At 73.5% G+C, this 12,196-nt stretch overlaps 1 protein-coding gene across 1 annotated transcript; it reads right to left on the reverse strand.

Annotated features, from left to right (window-relative positions):
* Positions 1-3,449: 3,449 nt before the first annotated feature.
* LOC122702034 (flocculation protein FLO11-like) lies at positions 3,450-4,627 on the reverse strand. Its single transcript, XM_043915550.1, has 4 exons — positions 4,346-4,627; positions 4,002-4,186; positions 3,673-3,889; positions 3,450-3,617 (listed from the first exon to the last, which is right to left on the reverse strand). Exons 1-4 carry the CDS (start codon positions 4,625-4,627, stop codon positions 3,450-3,452), a joined length of 852 nt encoding a protein of 283 aa, XP_043771485.1.
* Between the last annotated feature and the right edge of the window lie 7,569 nt (positions 4,628-12,196).

The raw sequence follows: 12,196 nt of genomic DNA on the forward strand, positions 1-12,196 counted from the left end.
GCCGGGGCTGCGGTGTCCCTGGGAGTGGGCGACCGGCGTGGTGGACCCGGTGGGAGTGCTGGCGGGAGGCGAGGGGCCGGCCGTGGTGTGGGTGGTGGGGAGGGTGGTGGTGTCGGTGGGCAGAGGGCTGGTGTTCGGGGTGGAGGCGGAGGCGGGCTCTGTGCTGGGGGCAGGTGGAGGGGAGCGAGGCACCCCCGTGGACGAGGTCAGGCTATGGGTGGCCACGGGAGTCGAGGCGGTGGAGGCGGGAGCATAGAGGGTGCTGCTGGGCGTGGCGGAGGACGTGACTGACGGCGGAGAGGGCCCCTCCGTGGCGACAGGCTGGCTGGAGGTGTCACTGGGGGCAGTCCCCGCGGGGGTCGGGTGCGGGGGGCGGCACACTGGTGCTCGGGGGCAGGTGGGCTGGCACCCTCGGTCGGAGTGGCCCTGGGACTGCCGAGGCCGGGGAGGAGGCGCCTAGCGAGGTGGCTGGCATGGTGCTGGAGTGGAAGGGAGTCGCCGTGCTGCGGGGAGTGGTGAAGATGGAGGGGGCGGCCGGCGTGCTGGCCGAGGTTGCCTGGACAGGGGAGGTGCTGTGTGTGTGGTGGGTGCTGGGGCCGGAGGAGATGATCCCGGTGGTGGGCGTGGCCGCGGGCGTGGGCATGGGCGTGGCCGAGGCCGTGGCCGGGGCTGTGGGTGTGGCTGAGGTGCTGGCCAGGGCGAGTGTGGAGCCGAGGTCCACGGTGGCGGTGGAGGTGGCGGTGGATGGACCCGCGGGGCCGGTGGATGTGGCCTCGGTGGTGGCGGGCGTGGAGCTGGGGGCTCCCGTCCTGACCGAGGAGGGAGGGAGAGTCGTGGATGTGTGCAGCGTGGCGGAGGCCGGGAGGGGTGAGGTGAATGCGGACGTGAGGGTGCTCCCGGGGGAGCCGACGGTGGAGGAGGTGAGGACCGGGGCCCTGGACGGTGCCGTGGGCACGGGCGTGGTCACCAGGAGGGTGCTAGCAGCCCTGGTGTTGTGGGCAGCGGAGGCCGAGGCCAGAGGGGCCGTGAGAGAGGTGGCCGGGGCTGCGGTGTCCCTGGGAGTGGCGACCTGCGTGGTGGACCCGGTGGGAGTGCTGGCGGGAGGCGAGGGGCCGGCCGGCCGGCCGTGGTGTGGGTGGTGGGGAGTGTGGTGGTGTCGGTGGGCAGAGGGCTGGTGTTCGGGGTGGAGGCGGAGGCGGGCTCTGTGCTGGGGGCAGGTGGAGGGGAGCGAGGCACCCCCGTGGACGAGGTCAGGCTATGGGTGGCCACGGGAGTCGAGGTGGTGGAGGCGGGAGCATAGAGGGTGCTGCTGGGCGTGGCGGAGGACGTGACTGACGGCGGAGAGGGCCCCCTCCGTGGCGACAGGCTGGCTGGAGGTGTCACTGGGGGCAGTCCCCGCGGGGGTCGGGTGCAGGGGCGGCACACTGGTGCTCGGGGCAGGTGGGCTGGCACCCTCGGTCGGAGTGGCCCTGGGACTGCCGGAGGCCGGGGAGGAGGCGCCTAGCGAGGTGGCTGGCATGGTGCTGGAGTGGAAGGGAGTCGCCGTGCTGCGGGGAGTGGTGAAGATGGAGGGGGCGGCCGGCGTGCTGGCCGAGGTTGCCTGGACAGGGGAGGTGCTGTGTGTGTGGTGGGTGCTGGGGCCGGAGGAGATGATCCCGGTGGTGGGCGTGGCCGCGGGCGTGGGCATGGGCGTGGCTGAGGCCGTGGCCGGGGCTCTGGGTGTGGCTGAGGTGCTGGCCAGGGCGAGTGTGGAGCCGAGGTCCACGGTGGCGGTGGAGGTGGCGGTGGATGGACCCGCGGGGCCGGTGGATGTGGCCTCGGTGGTGGCGGGCGTGGAGCTGGGGGCTCCCGTCCTGACCGAGGAGGGAGGGAGAGGCGTGGATGTGTGCAGCGTGGCGGAGGCCGGGAGGGGTGAGGTGAATGCGGACGTGAGGGTGCTCCCGGGGGAGCCGACGGTGGAGGAGGTGAGGACCGGGGCCCTGGACGGTGCCGTTGGCACGGGTGTGGTCACCAGGAGGGTGCTAGCAGCCCTGGTGGTGTGGGCAGCGGAGGCCGAGGCCAGAGGGGCCGTGAGAGAGGTGGCCGGGGCTGCGGTGTCCCTGGGAGTGGCGACCTGCGTGGTGGACCCGGTGGGAGTGCTGGCGGGAGGCGAGGGGCCGGCCGTGGTGTGGGTGGTGGGGAGGGTGGTGGTGTCGGTGGGCAGAGGGCTGGTGTTCGGGGAGGAGGCGGAGGCGGGCTCTGTGCTGGGGGCAGGTGGAGGGGAGCGAGGCACCCCCGTGGACGAGGTCAGGCTATGGGTGGCCACGGGAGTCGAGGTGGTGGAGGCGGGAGCATAGAGGGTGCTGCTGGGCGTGGCGGAGGACGTGACTGACGGCGGAGAGGGCCCCTCCGTGGCGAAAGGCTGGCTGGAGGTGTCACTGGGGGCAGTCCCCGCGGGGGTCGGGTGCGGGGGCGGCACACTGGTGCTCGGGGCAGGTGGGCTGGCACCCTCGGTCGGAGTGGCCCTGGGACTGCCGGAGGCCGGGGAGGAGGCGCCTAGCGAGGTGGCTGGCATGGTGCTGGAGTGGAAGGGAGTCGCCGTGCTGCGGGGAGTGGTGAAGATGGAGGGGGCGGCCGGCGTGCTGGCCGAGGTTGCCTGGACAGGGGAGGTGCTGTGTGTGTGGTGGGTGCTGGGGCCGGAGGAGATGATCCCGGTGGTGGGCGTGGCCGCGGGCGTGGGCATGGGCATGGCCGAGGCCGTGGCCGGGGCTGTGGGTGTGGCTGAGGTGCTGGCCAGGGCGAGTGTGGAGCCGAGGTCCACGGTGGCGGTGGAGGTGGCGGTGGATGGACCCGCGGGGCCGGTGGATGTGGCCTCGGTGGTGGCGGGCGTGGAGCTGGGGGCTCCCGTCCTGACCGAGGAGGGAGGGAGAGTCGTGGATGTGTGCAGCGTGGCGGAGGCCGGGAGGGGTGAGGTGAATGCGGACGTGAGGGTGCTCCCGGGGGAGCCGACGGTGGAGGAGGTGAGGACAGGGGCCCTGGACGGTGCCGTGGGCACGGGCGTGGTCACCAGGAGGGTGCTAGCAGCCCTGGTGGTGTGGGCAGCGGAGGCCGAGGCCAGAGGGGCCGTGAGAGAGGTGGCCGGGGCTGCGGTGTCCCTGGGAGTGGCGACCTGCGTGGTGGACCCGGTGGGAGTGCTGGCGGGAGGCGAGGGGCCGGCCGTGGTGTGGGTGGTGGGGAGTGTGGTGGTGTCGGTGGGCAGAGGGCTGGTGTTCGGGGTGGAGGCGGAGGCGGGCTCTGTGCTGGGGGCAGGTGGAGGGGAGCGAGGCACCCCCGTGGACGAGGTCAGGCTATGGGTGGCCACGGGAGTCGAGGCGGTGGAGGCGGGAGCATAGAGGGTGCTGCTGGGCGTGGCGGAGGACGTGACTGACGGCGGAGAGGGCCCCTCCGTGGCGAAAGGCTGGCTGGAGGTGTCACTGGGGGCAGTCCCCGCGGGGGTCGGGTGCGGGGGCGGCACACTGGTGCTCGGGGCAGGTGGGCTGGCACCCTCGGTCGGAGTGGCCCTGGGACTGCCGGAGGCCGGGGAGGAGGCGCCTAGCGAGGTGGCTGGCATGGTGCTGGAGTGGAAGGGAGTCGCCGTGCTGCGGGGGAGTGGTGAAGATGGAGGGGGGCGGCCGGCGTGCTGGCCGAGGTTGCCTGGACAGGGGAGGTGCTGTGTGTGTGGTGGGTGCTGGGGCCGGAGGAGATGATCCCGGTGGTGGGCGTGGCCGCGGGCGTGGGCATGGGCGTGGCTGAGGCCGTGGCCGGGGCTGTGGGTGTGGCTGAGGTGCTGGCCAGGGCGAGTGTGGAGCCGAGGTCCACGGTGGCGGTGGAGGGTGGCGGTGGATGGACCCGCGGGGCCGGTGGATGTGGCCTCGGTGGTGGCGGGCGTGGAGCTGGGGGCTCCCGTCCTGACCGAGGAGGGAGGGAGAGTCGTGGATGTGTGCAGCGTGGCGGAGGCCGGGAGGGGTGAGGTGAATGCGGACGTGAGGGTGCTCCCGGGGGAGCCGACGGTGGAGGAGGTGAGGACCGGGGCCCTGGACGGTGCCGTTGGCACGGGTGTGGTCACCAGGAGGGTGCTAGCAGCCCTGGTGGTGTGGGCAGCGGAGGCCGAGGCCAGAGGGGCCGTGAGAGAGGTGGCCGGGGCTGCGGTGTCCCTGGGAGTGGCGACCTGCGTGGTGGACCCGGTGGGAGTGCTGGCGGGAGGCGAGGGGCCGGCCGTGGTGTGGGTGGTGGGGAGTGTGGTGGTGTCGGTGGGCAGAGGGCTGGTGTTCGGGGTGGAGGCGGAGGCGGGCTCTGTGCTGGGGGCAGGTGGAGGGGAGCGAGGCACCCCCGTGGACGAGGTCAGGCTATGGGTGGCCACGGGAGTCGAGGTGGTGGAGGCGGGAGCATAGAGGGTGCTGCTGGGCGTGGCGGAGGACGTGACTGACGGCGGAGAGGGCCCCTCCGTGGCGAAAGGCTGGCTGGAGGTGTCACTGGGGGCAGTCCCCGCGGGGGTCGGGTGCGGGGGCGGCACACTGGTGCTCGGGGCAGGTGGGCTGGCACCCTCGGTCGGAGTGGCCCTGGGACTGCCGGAGGCCGGGGAGGAGGCGCCTAGCGAGGTGGCTGGCATGGTGCTGGAGTGGAAGGGAGTCGCCGTGCTGCGGGGAGTGGTGAAGATGGAGGGGGGCGGCCGGCGTGCTGGCCGAGGTTGCCTGGACAGGGGAGGTGCTGTGTGTGTGGTGGGTGCTGGGGCCGGAGGAGATGATCCCGGTGGTGGGCGTGGCCGCGGGCGTGGGCATGGGCATGGCCGAGGCCGTGGCCGGGGCTGTGGGTGTGGCTGAGGTGCTGGCCAGGGCGAGTGTGGAGCCGAGGTCCACGGTGGCGGTGGAGGTGGCGGTGGATGGACCCGCGGGGCCGGTGGATGTGGCCTCGGTGGTGGCGGGCGTGGAGCTGGGGGCTCCCGTCCTGACCGAGGAGGGAGGGAGAGTCGTGGATGTGTGCAGCGTGGCGGAGGCCGGGAGGGGTGAGGTGAATGCGGACGTGAGGGTGCTCCCGGGGGAGCCGACGGTGGAGGAGGTGAGGACCGGGGCCCTGGACGGTGCCGTGGGCACGGGCGTGGTCACCAGGAGGGTGCTAGCAGCCCTGGTGGTGTGGGCAGCGGAGGCCGAGGCCAGAGGGGCCGTGAGAGAGGTGGCCGGGGCTGCGGTGTCCCTGGGAGTGGCGACCTGCGTGGTGGACCCGGTGGGAGTGCTGGCGGGAGGCGAGGGGCCGGCCGTGGTGTGGGTGGTGGGGAGTGTGGTGGGTGTCGGTGGGCAGAGGGCTGGTGTTCGGGGTGGAGGCGGAGGCGGGCTCTGTGCTGGGGGCAGGTGGAGGGGAGCGAGGCACCCCCGTGGACGAGGTCAGGCTATGGGTGGCCACGGGAGTCGAGGTGGTGGAGGCGGGAGCATAGAGGGTGCTGCTGGGCGTGGCGGAGGACGTGACTGACGGCGGAGAGGGCCCCTCCGTGGCGAAAGGCTGGCTGGAGGTGTCACTGGGGGCAGTCCCCGCGGGGGTCGGGTGCGGGGGCGGCACACTGGTGCTCGGGGCAGGTGGGCTGGCACCCTCGGTCGGAGTGGCCCTGGGACTGCCGGAGGCCGGGGAGGAGGCGCCTAGCGAGGTGGCTGGCATGGTGCTGGAGTGGAAGGGAGTCGCCGTGCTGCGGGGAGTGGTGAAGATGGAGGGGGCGGCCGGCGTGCTGGCCGAGGTTGCCTGGACAGGGGAGGTGCTGTGTGTGTGGTGGGTGCTGGGGCCGGAGGAGATGATCCCGGTGGTGGGCGTGGCCGCGGGCGTGGGCATGGGCGTGGCCGAGGCCGTGGCCGGGGCTGTGGGTGTGGCTGAGGTGCTGGCCAGGGCGAGTGTGGAGCCGAGGTCCACGGTGGCGGTGGAGGTGGCGGTGGATGGACCCGCGGGGCCGGTGGATGTGGCCTCGGTGGTGGCGGGCGTGGAGCTGGGGGCTCCCGTCCTGACCGAGGAGGGAGGGAGAGTCGTGGATGTGTGCAGCGTGGCGGAGGCCGGGAGGGGTGAGGTGAATGCGGACGTGAGGGTGCTCCCGGGGGAGCCGACGGTGGAGGAGGTGAGGACCGGGGCCCTGGACAGTGCCGTGGGCACGGGCGTGGTCACCAGGAGGGTGCTAGCAGCCCTGGTGGTGTGGGCAGCGGAGGCCGAGGCCAGAGGGGCCGTGAGAGAGGTGGCCGGGGCTGCGGTGTCCCTGGGAGTGGCGACCTGCATGGTGGACCCGGTGGGAGTGCTGGCGGGAGGCGAGGGGCCGGCCGTGGTGTGGGTGGTGGGGAGTGTGGTGGTGTCGGTGGGCAGAGGGCTGGTGTTCGGGGTGGAGGCGGAGGCGGGCTCTGTGCTGGGGGCAGGTGGAGGGGAGCGAGGCACCCCCGTGGACGAGGTCAGGCTATGGGTGGCCACGGGAGTCGAGGCGGTGGAGGCGGGAGCATAGAGGGTGCTGCTGGGCGTGGCGGAGGACGTGACTGACGGCGGAGAGGGCCCCTCCGTGGCGACAGGCTGGCTGGAGGTGTCACTGGGGGCAGTCCCCGCGGGGGTCGGGTGCGGGGGCGGCACACTGGTGCTCGGGGCAGGTGGGCTGGCACCCTCGGTCGGAGTGGCCCTGGGACTGCCGGAGGCCGGGGAGGAGGCGCCTAGCGAGGTGGCTGGCATGGTGCTGGAGTGGAAGGGAGTCGCCATGCTGCGGGGAGTGGTGAAGATGGAGGGGGCGGCCGGCGTGCTGGCCGAGGTTGCCTGGACAGGGGAGGTGCTGTGTGTGTGGTGGGTGCTGGGGGCCGGAGGAGATGATCCCGGTGGTGGGCGTGGCCGCGGGCGTGGGCATGGGCGTGGCCGAGGCCGTGGCCGGGGCTGTGGGTGTGGCTGAGGTGCTGGCCAGGGCGAGTGTGGAGCCGAGGTCCACGGTGGCGGTGGAGGTGGCGGTGGATGGACCCGCGGGGCCGGTGGATGTGGCCTCGGTGGTGGCGGGCGTGGAGCTGGGGGCTCCCGTCCTGACCGAGGAGGGAGGGAGAGTCGTGGATGTGTGCAGCGTGGCGGAGGCCGGGAGGGGTGAGGTGAATGCGGACGTGAGGGTGCTCCCGGGGGAGCCGACGGTGGAGGAGGTGAGGACCGGGGCCCTGGACGGTGCCGTGGGCACGGGCGTGGTCACCAGGAGGGTGCTAGCAGCCCTGGTGGTGTGGGCAGCGGAGGCCGAGGCCAGAGGGGCCGTGAGAGAGGTGGCCGGGGCTGCGGTGTCCCTGGGAGTGGCGACCTGCGTGGTGGACCCGGTGGGAGTGCTGGCGGGAGGCGAGGGGCCGGCCGTGGTGTGGGTGGTGGGGAGTGTGGTGGTGTCGGTGGGCAGAGGGCTGGTTGTTCGGGGTGGAGGCGGAGGCGGGCTCTGTGCTGGGGGCAGGTGGAGGGGAGCGAGGCACCCCCGTGGACGAGGTCAGGCTATGGGTGGCCACGGGAGTCGAGGTGGTGGAGGCGGGAGCATAGAGGGTGCTGCTGGGCGTGGCGGAGGACGTGACTGACGGCGGAGAGGGCCCCTCCGTGGCGAAAGGCTGGCTGGAGGTGTCACTGGGGGCAGTCCCCGCGGGGGTCGGGTGCGGGGGCGGCACACTGGTGCTCGGGGCAGGTGGGCTGGCACCCTCGGTCGGAGTGGCCCTGGGACTGCCGGAGGCCGGGGAGGAGGCGCCTAGCGAGGTGGCTGGCATGGTGCTGGAGTGGAAGGGAGTCGCCGTGCTGCGGGGAGTGGTGAAGATGGAGGGGGCGGCCGGCGTGCTGGCCGAGGTTGCCTGGACAGGGGAGGTGCTGTGTGTGTGGTGGGTGCTGGGGGCCGGAGGAGATGATCCCGGTGGTGGGCGTGGCCGCGGGCGTGGGCATGGGCGTGGCCGAGGCCGTGGCCGGGGCTGTGGGTGTGGCTGAGGTGCTGGCCAGGGCGAGTGTGGAGCCGAGGTCCACGGTGGCGGTGGAGGTGGCGGTGGATGGACCCGCGGGGCCGGTGGATGTGGCCTCGGTGGTGGCGGGCGTGGAGCTGGGGGCTCCCGTCCTGACCGAGGAGGGAGGGAGAGTCGTGGATGTGTGCAGCGTGGCGGAGGCCGGGAGGGGTGAGGTGAATGCGGACGTGAGGGTGCTCCCGGGGGAGCCGACGGTGGAGGAGGTGAGGACAGGGGCCCTGGACGGTGCCGTGGGCACGGGCGTGGTCACCAGGAGGGTGCTAGCAGCCCTGGTGGTGTGGGCAGCGGAGGCCGAGGCCAGAGGGGGCCGTGAGAGAGGTGGCCGGGGCTGCGGTGTCCCTGGGAGTGGCGACCTGCGTGGTGGACCCGGTGGGAGTGCTGGCGGGAGGCGAGGGGCCGGCCGTGGTGTGGGTGGTGGGGAGTGTGGTGGTGTCGGTGGGCAGAGGGCTGGTGTTCGGGGTGGAGGCGGAGGCGGGGCTCTGTGCTGGGGGCAGGTGGAGGGGAGCGAGGCACCCCCGTGGACGAGGTCAGGGCTATGGGTGGCCACGGGAGTCGAGGTGGTGGAGGCGGGAGCATAGAGGGTGCTGCTGGGCGTGGCGGAGGACGTGACTGACGGCGGAGAGGGCCCCTCCGTGGCGACAGGCTGGCTGGAGGTGTCACTGGGGGCAGTCCCCGCGGGGGTCGGGTGCGGGGGCGGCCACACTGGTGCTCGGGGCAGGTGGGCTGGCACCCTCGGTCGGAGTGGCCCTGGGACTGCCAGAGGCCGGGGAGGAGGCGCCTAGCGAGGTGGCTGGCATGGTGCTGGAGTGGAAGGGAGTCGCCCTGCTGCGGGGAGTGGTGAAGATGGAGGGGGCGGCCGGCGTGCTGGCCGAGGTTGCCTGGACAGGGGAGGTGCTGTGTGTGTGGTGGGTGCTGGGGCGGAGGAGATGATCCCGGTGGTGGGCGTGGCCGCGGGCGTGGGGCATGGGCGTGGCCGAGGCCGTGGCCGGGGCTGTGGGTGTGGCTGAGGTGCTGGCCAGGGCGAGTGTGGAGCCGAGGTCCACGGTGGCGGTGGAGGTGGCGGTGGATGGACCCGCGGGGCCGGTGGATGTGGCCTCGGTGGTGGCGGGCGTGGAGCTGGGGGCTCCCGTCCTGACCGAGGAGGGAGGGAGAGTCGTGGATGTGTGCAGCGTGGCGGAGGCCGGGAGGGGTGAGGTGAATGCGGACGTGAGGGGTGCTCCCGGGGGAGCCGACGGTGGGAGGAGGTGAGGACCGGGGCCCTGGACGGTGCCGTGGGCACGGGCGTGGTCACCAGGAGGGTGCTAGCAGCCCTGGTGGTGTGGGCAGCGGAGGCCGAGGCCAGAGGGGCCGTGAGAGAGGTGGCCGGGGCTGCGGTGTCCCTGGGAGTGGTGACCTGCGTGGTGGACCCGGTGGGAGTGCTGGCGGGAGGCGAGGGGCCGGCCGTGGTGTGGGTGGTGGGGAGTGTGGTGGTGTCGGTGGGCAGAGGGCTGGTGTTCGGGGTGGAGGCGGAGGCGGGCTCTGTGCTGGGGGCAGGTGGAGGGGAGCGAGGCACCCCCGTGGACGAGGTCAGGCTATGGGTGGCCACGGGAGTCGAGGTGGTGGAGGCGGGAGCATAGAGGGTGCTGCTGGGCGTGGCGGAGGACGTGACTGATGGCAGAGAGGGCCCCTCCGTGGCGACAGGCTGGCTGGAGGTGTCACTGGGGGCAGTCCCCGCTGGGGTCGGGTGCGGGGGCGGCACACTGGTGCTCGGGGCAGGTGGGCTGGCACCCTCGGTCGGAGTGGCCCTGGGACTGTTGGAGGCCGGGGAGGAGGCGCCTAGCGAGGTGGCTGGCATGGTGCTGGAGTGGAAGGGAGTCGCCGTGCTGCGGGGAGTGGTGAAGATGGAGGGGGCGGCCGGCGTGCTGGCCGAGGTTGCCTGGACAGGGGAGGTGCTGTGTGTGTGGTGGGTGCTGGGGCCGGAGGAGATGATCCCGGTGGTGGGCGTGGCCGCGGGCATGGGCATGGGCGTGGCCGAGGCCGTGGCCGGGGCTGTGGGTGTGGCTGAGGTGCTGGCCAGGGCGAGTGTGGAGCCGAGGTCCACGGTGGCGGTGGAGGTGGCGGTGGATGGACCCGCGGGGCCGGTGGATGTGGCCTCGGTGGTGGCGGGCGTGGAGCTGGGGGCTCCCGTCCTGACCGAGGAGGGAGGGAGAGTCGTGGATGTGTGCAGCGTGGCGGAGGCCGGGAGGGGTGAGGTGAATGCGGACGTGAGGGTGCTCCCGGGGGAGCCGACGGTGGAGGAGGTGAGGACCGGGGCCCTGGACGGTGCCGTGGGCACGGGTGTGGTCACCAGGAGGGTGCTAGCAGCCCTGGTGGTGTGGGCAGCGGAGGCCGAGGCCAGAGGGGCCGTGAGAGAGGTGGCCGGGGCTGCGGTGTCCCTGGGAGTGGCGGCCTGCGTGGTGGCCCCGGTGGGCGTGCTGGCGGGAGGCGAGGGGCCGGCCGTGGTGTGGGTGGTGGGGAGTGTGGTGGTGTCGGTGGGCAGAGGGCTGGTGTTCGGGGTGGAGGCGGAGGCGGGCTCTGTGCTGGGGGCAGGTGGAGGGGAGCGAGGCACCCCCGTGGACGAGGTCAGGCTATGGGTGGCCACGGGAGTCGAGGTGGTGGAGGCGGGAGCATAGAGGGTGCTGCTGGGCGTGGCGGAGGACGTGACTGACGGCGGAGAGGGCCCCTCCGTGGCGACAGGCTGGCTGGAGGTGTCACTGGGGGCAGTCCCCGCGGGGGTCGGGTGCGGGGGCGGCACACTGGTGCTCGGGGCAGGTGGGCTGGCACCCTCGGTCGGAGTGGCCCTGGGACTGCCGGAGGCCGGGGAGGAGGTGCCTAGCGAGGTGGCTGGCATGGTGCTGGAGTGGAAGGGAGTCGCCGTGCTGCGGGGAGTGGTGAAGATGGCGGGGGCGGCCGGCGTGCTGGCCGAGGTTGCCTGGACAGGGGAGGTGCTGTGTGTGTGGTGGGTGCTGGGGCCGGAGGAGATGATCCCGGTGGTGGGCGTGGCCGCGGGCGTGGGCATGGGCGTGGCTGAGGCCGTGGCCGGGGCTGTGGGTGTGGCTGAGGTGCTGGCCAGGGCGAGTGTGGAGCCGAGGTCCACGGTGGCGGTGGAGGGTGGCGGTGGATGGACCCGCGGGGCCGGTGGATGTGGCCTCGGTGGTGGCGGGCGTGGAGCTGGGGGCTCCCGTCCTGACCGAGGAGGGAGGGAGAGTCGTGGATGTGTGCAGCGTGGCGGAGGCCGGGAGGGGTGAGGTGAATGCGGACGTGAGGGTGCTCCCGGGGGAGCCGACGGTGGAGGAGGTGAGGACCGGGGCCCTGGACGGTGCCGTTGGCACGGGTGTGGTCACCAGGAGGGTGCTAGCAGCCCTGGTGGTGTGGGCAGCGGAGGCCGAGGCCAGAGGGGCCGTGAGAGAGGTGGCCGGGGCTGCGGTGTCCCTGGGAGTGGCGACCTGCGTGGTGGACCCGGTGGGAGTGCTGGCGGGAGGCGAGGGGCCGGCCGTGGTGTGGGTGGTGGGGAGTGTGGTGGTGTCGGTGGGCAGAGGGCTGGTGTTCGGGGTGGAGGCGGAGGCGGGGCTCTGTGCTGGGGGCAGGTGGAGGGGAGCGAGGCACCCCCGTGGACGAGGTCAGGCTATGGGTGGCCACGGGAGTCGAGGTGGTGGAGGCGGGAGCATAGAGGGTGCTGCTGGGCGTGGCGGAGGACGTGACTGACGGCGGAGAGGGCCCCTCCGTGGCGAAAGGCTGGCTGGAGGTGTCACTGGGGGCAGTCCCCGCGGGGGTCGGGTGCGGGGGCGGCACACTGGTGCTCGGGGCAGGTGGGCTGGCACCCTCGGTCGGAGTGGCCCTGGGACTGCCGGAGGCCGTGGAGGAGGCGCCTAGCGAGGTGGCTGGCATGGTGCTGGAGTGGAAGGGAGTCGCCGTGCTGCGGGGAGTGGTGAAGATGGAGGGGGCGGCCGGCGTGCTGGCCGAGGTTGCCTGGACAGGGGAGGTGCTGTGTGTGTGGTGGGTGCTGGGGCCGGAGGAGATGATCCCGGTGGTGGGCGTGGCCGCGGGCGTGGGCATGGGCATGGCCGAGGCCGTGGCCGGGGCTGTGGGTGTGGCTGAGGTGCTGGCCAGGGCGAGTGTGGAGCCGAGGTCCACGGTGGCGGTGGAGGTGGCGGTGGATGGACCCGCGGGGCCGGTGGATGTGGCCTCGGTGGTGGCGG

The sequence above is a fragment of the Cervus elaphus genome, chromosome 10 (assembly GCF_910594005.1).
Source record: "Cervus elaphus chromosome 10, mCerEla1.1, whole genome shotgun sequence".
NCBI lineage: Eukaryota > Metazoa > Chordata > Mammalia > Artiodactyla > Cervidae > Cervus > Cervus elaphus.

Bases quoted from the DNA above. Each gene is read 5' to 3' on its own strand.
- LOC122702034 (XM_043915550.1), bottom strand. From the start codon at position 4,627: ATGCCAGCCACCTCGCTAGGCGCCTCCTCCCCGGCCTCCGGCAGTCCC. The intron at 4,187-4,345 runs GTGCCTCGCTCC...TCCACCACGCAG, and splicing joins GCCTGACCTCGTCCACGGGG to GTCGCCACTCCCAGGGACAC. The intron at 3,890-4,001 runs GTCCGCATTCAC...GCCACCACCGAG, and splicing joins TCCCCCGGGAGCACCCTCAC to GCCACATCCACCGGCCCCGC.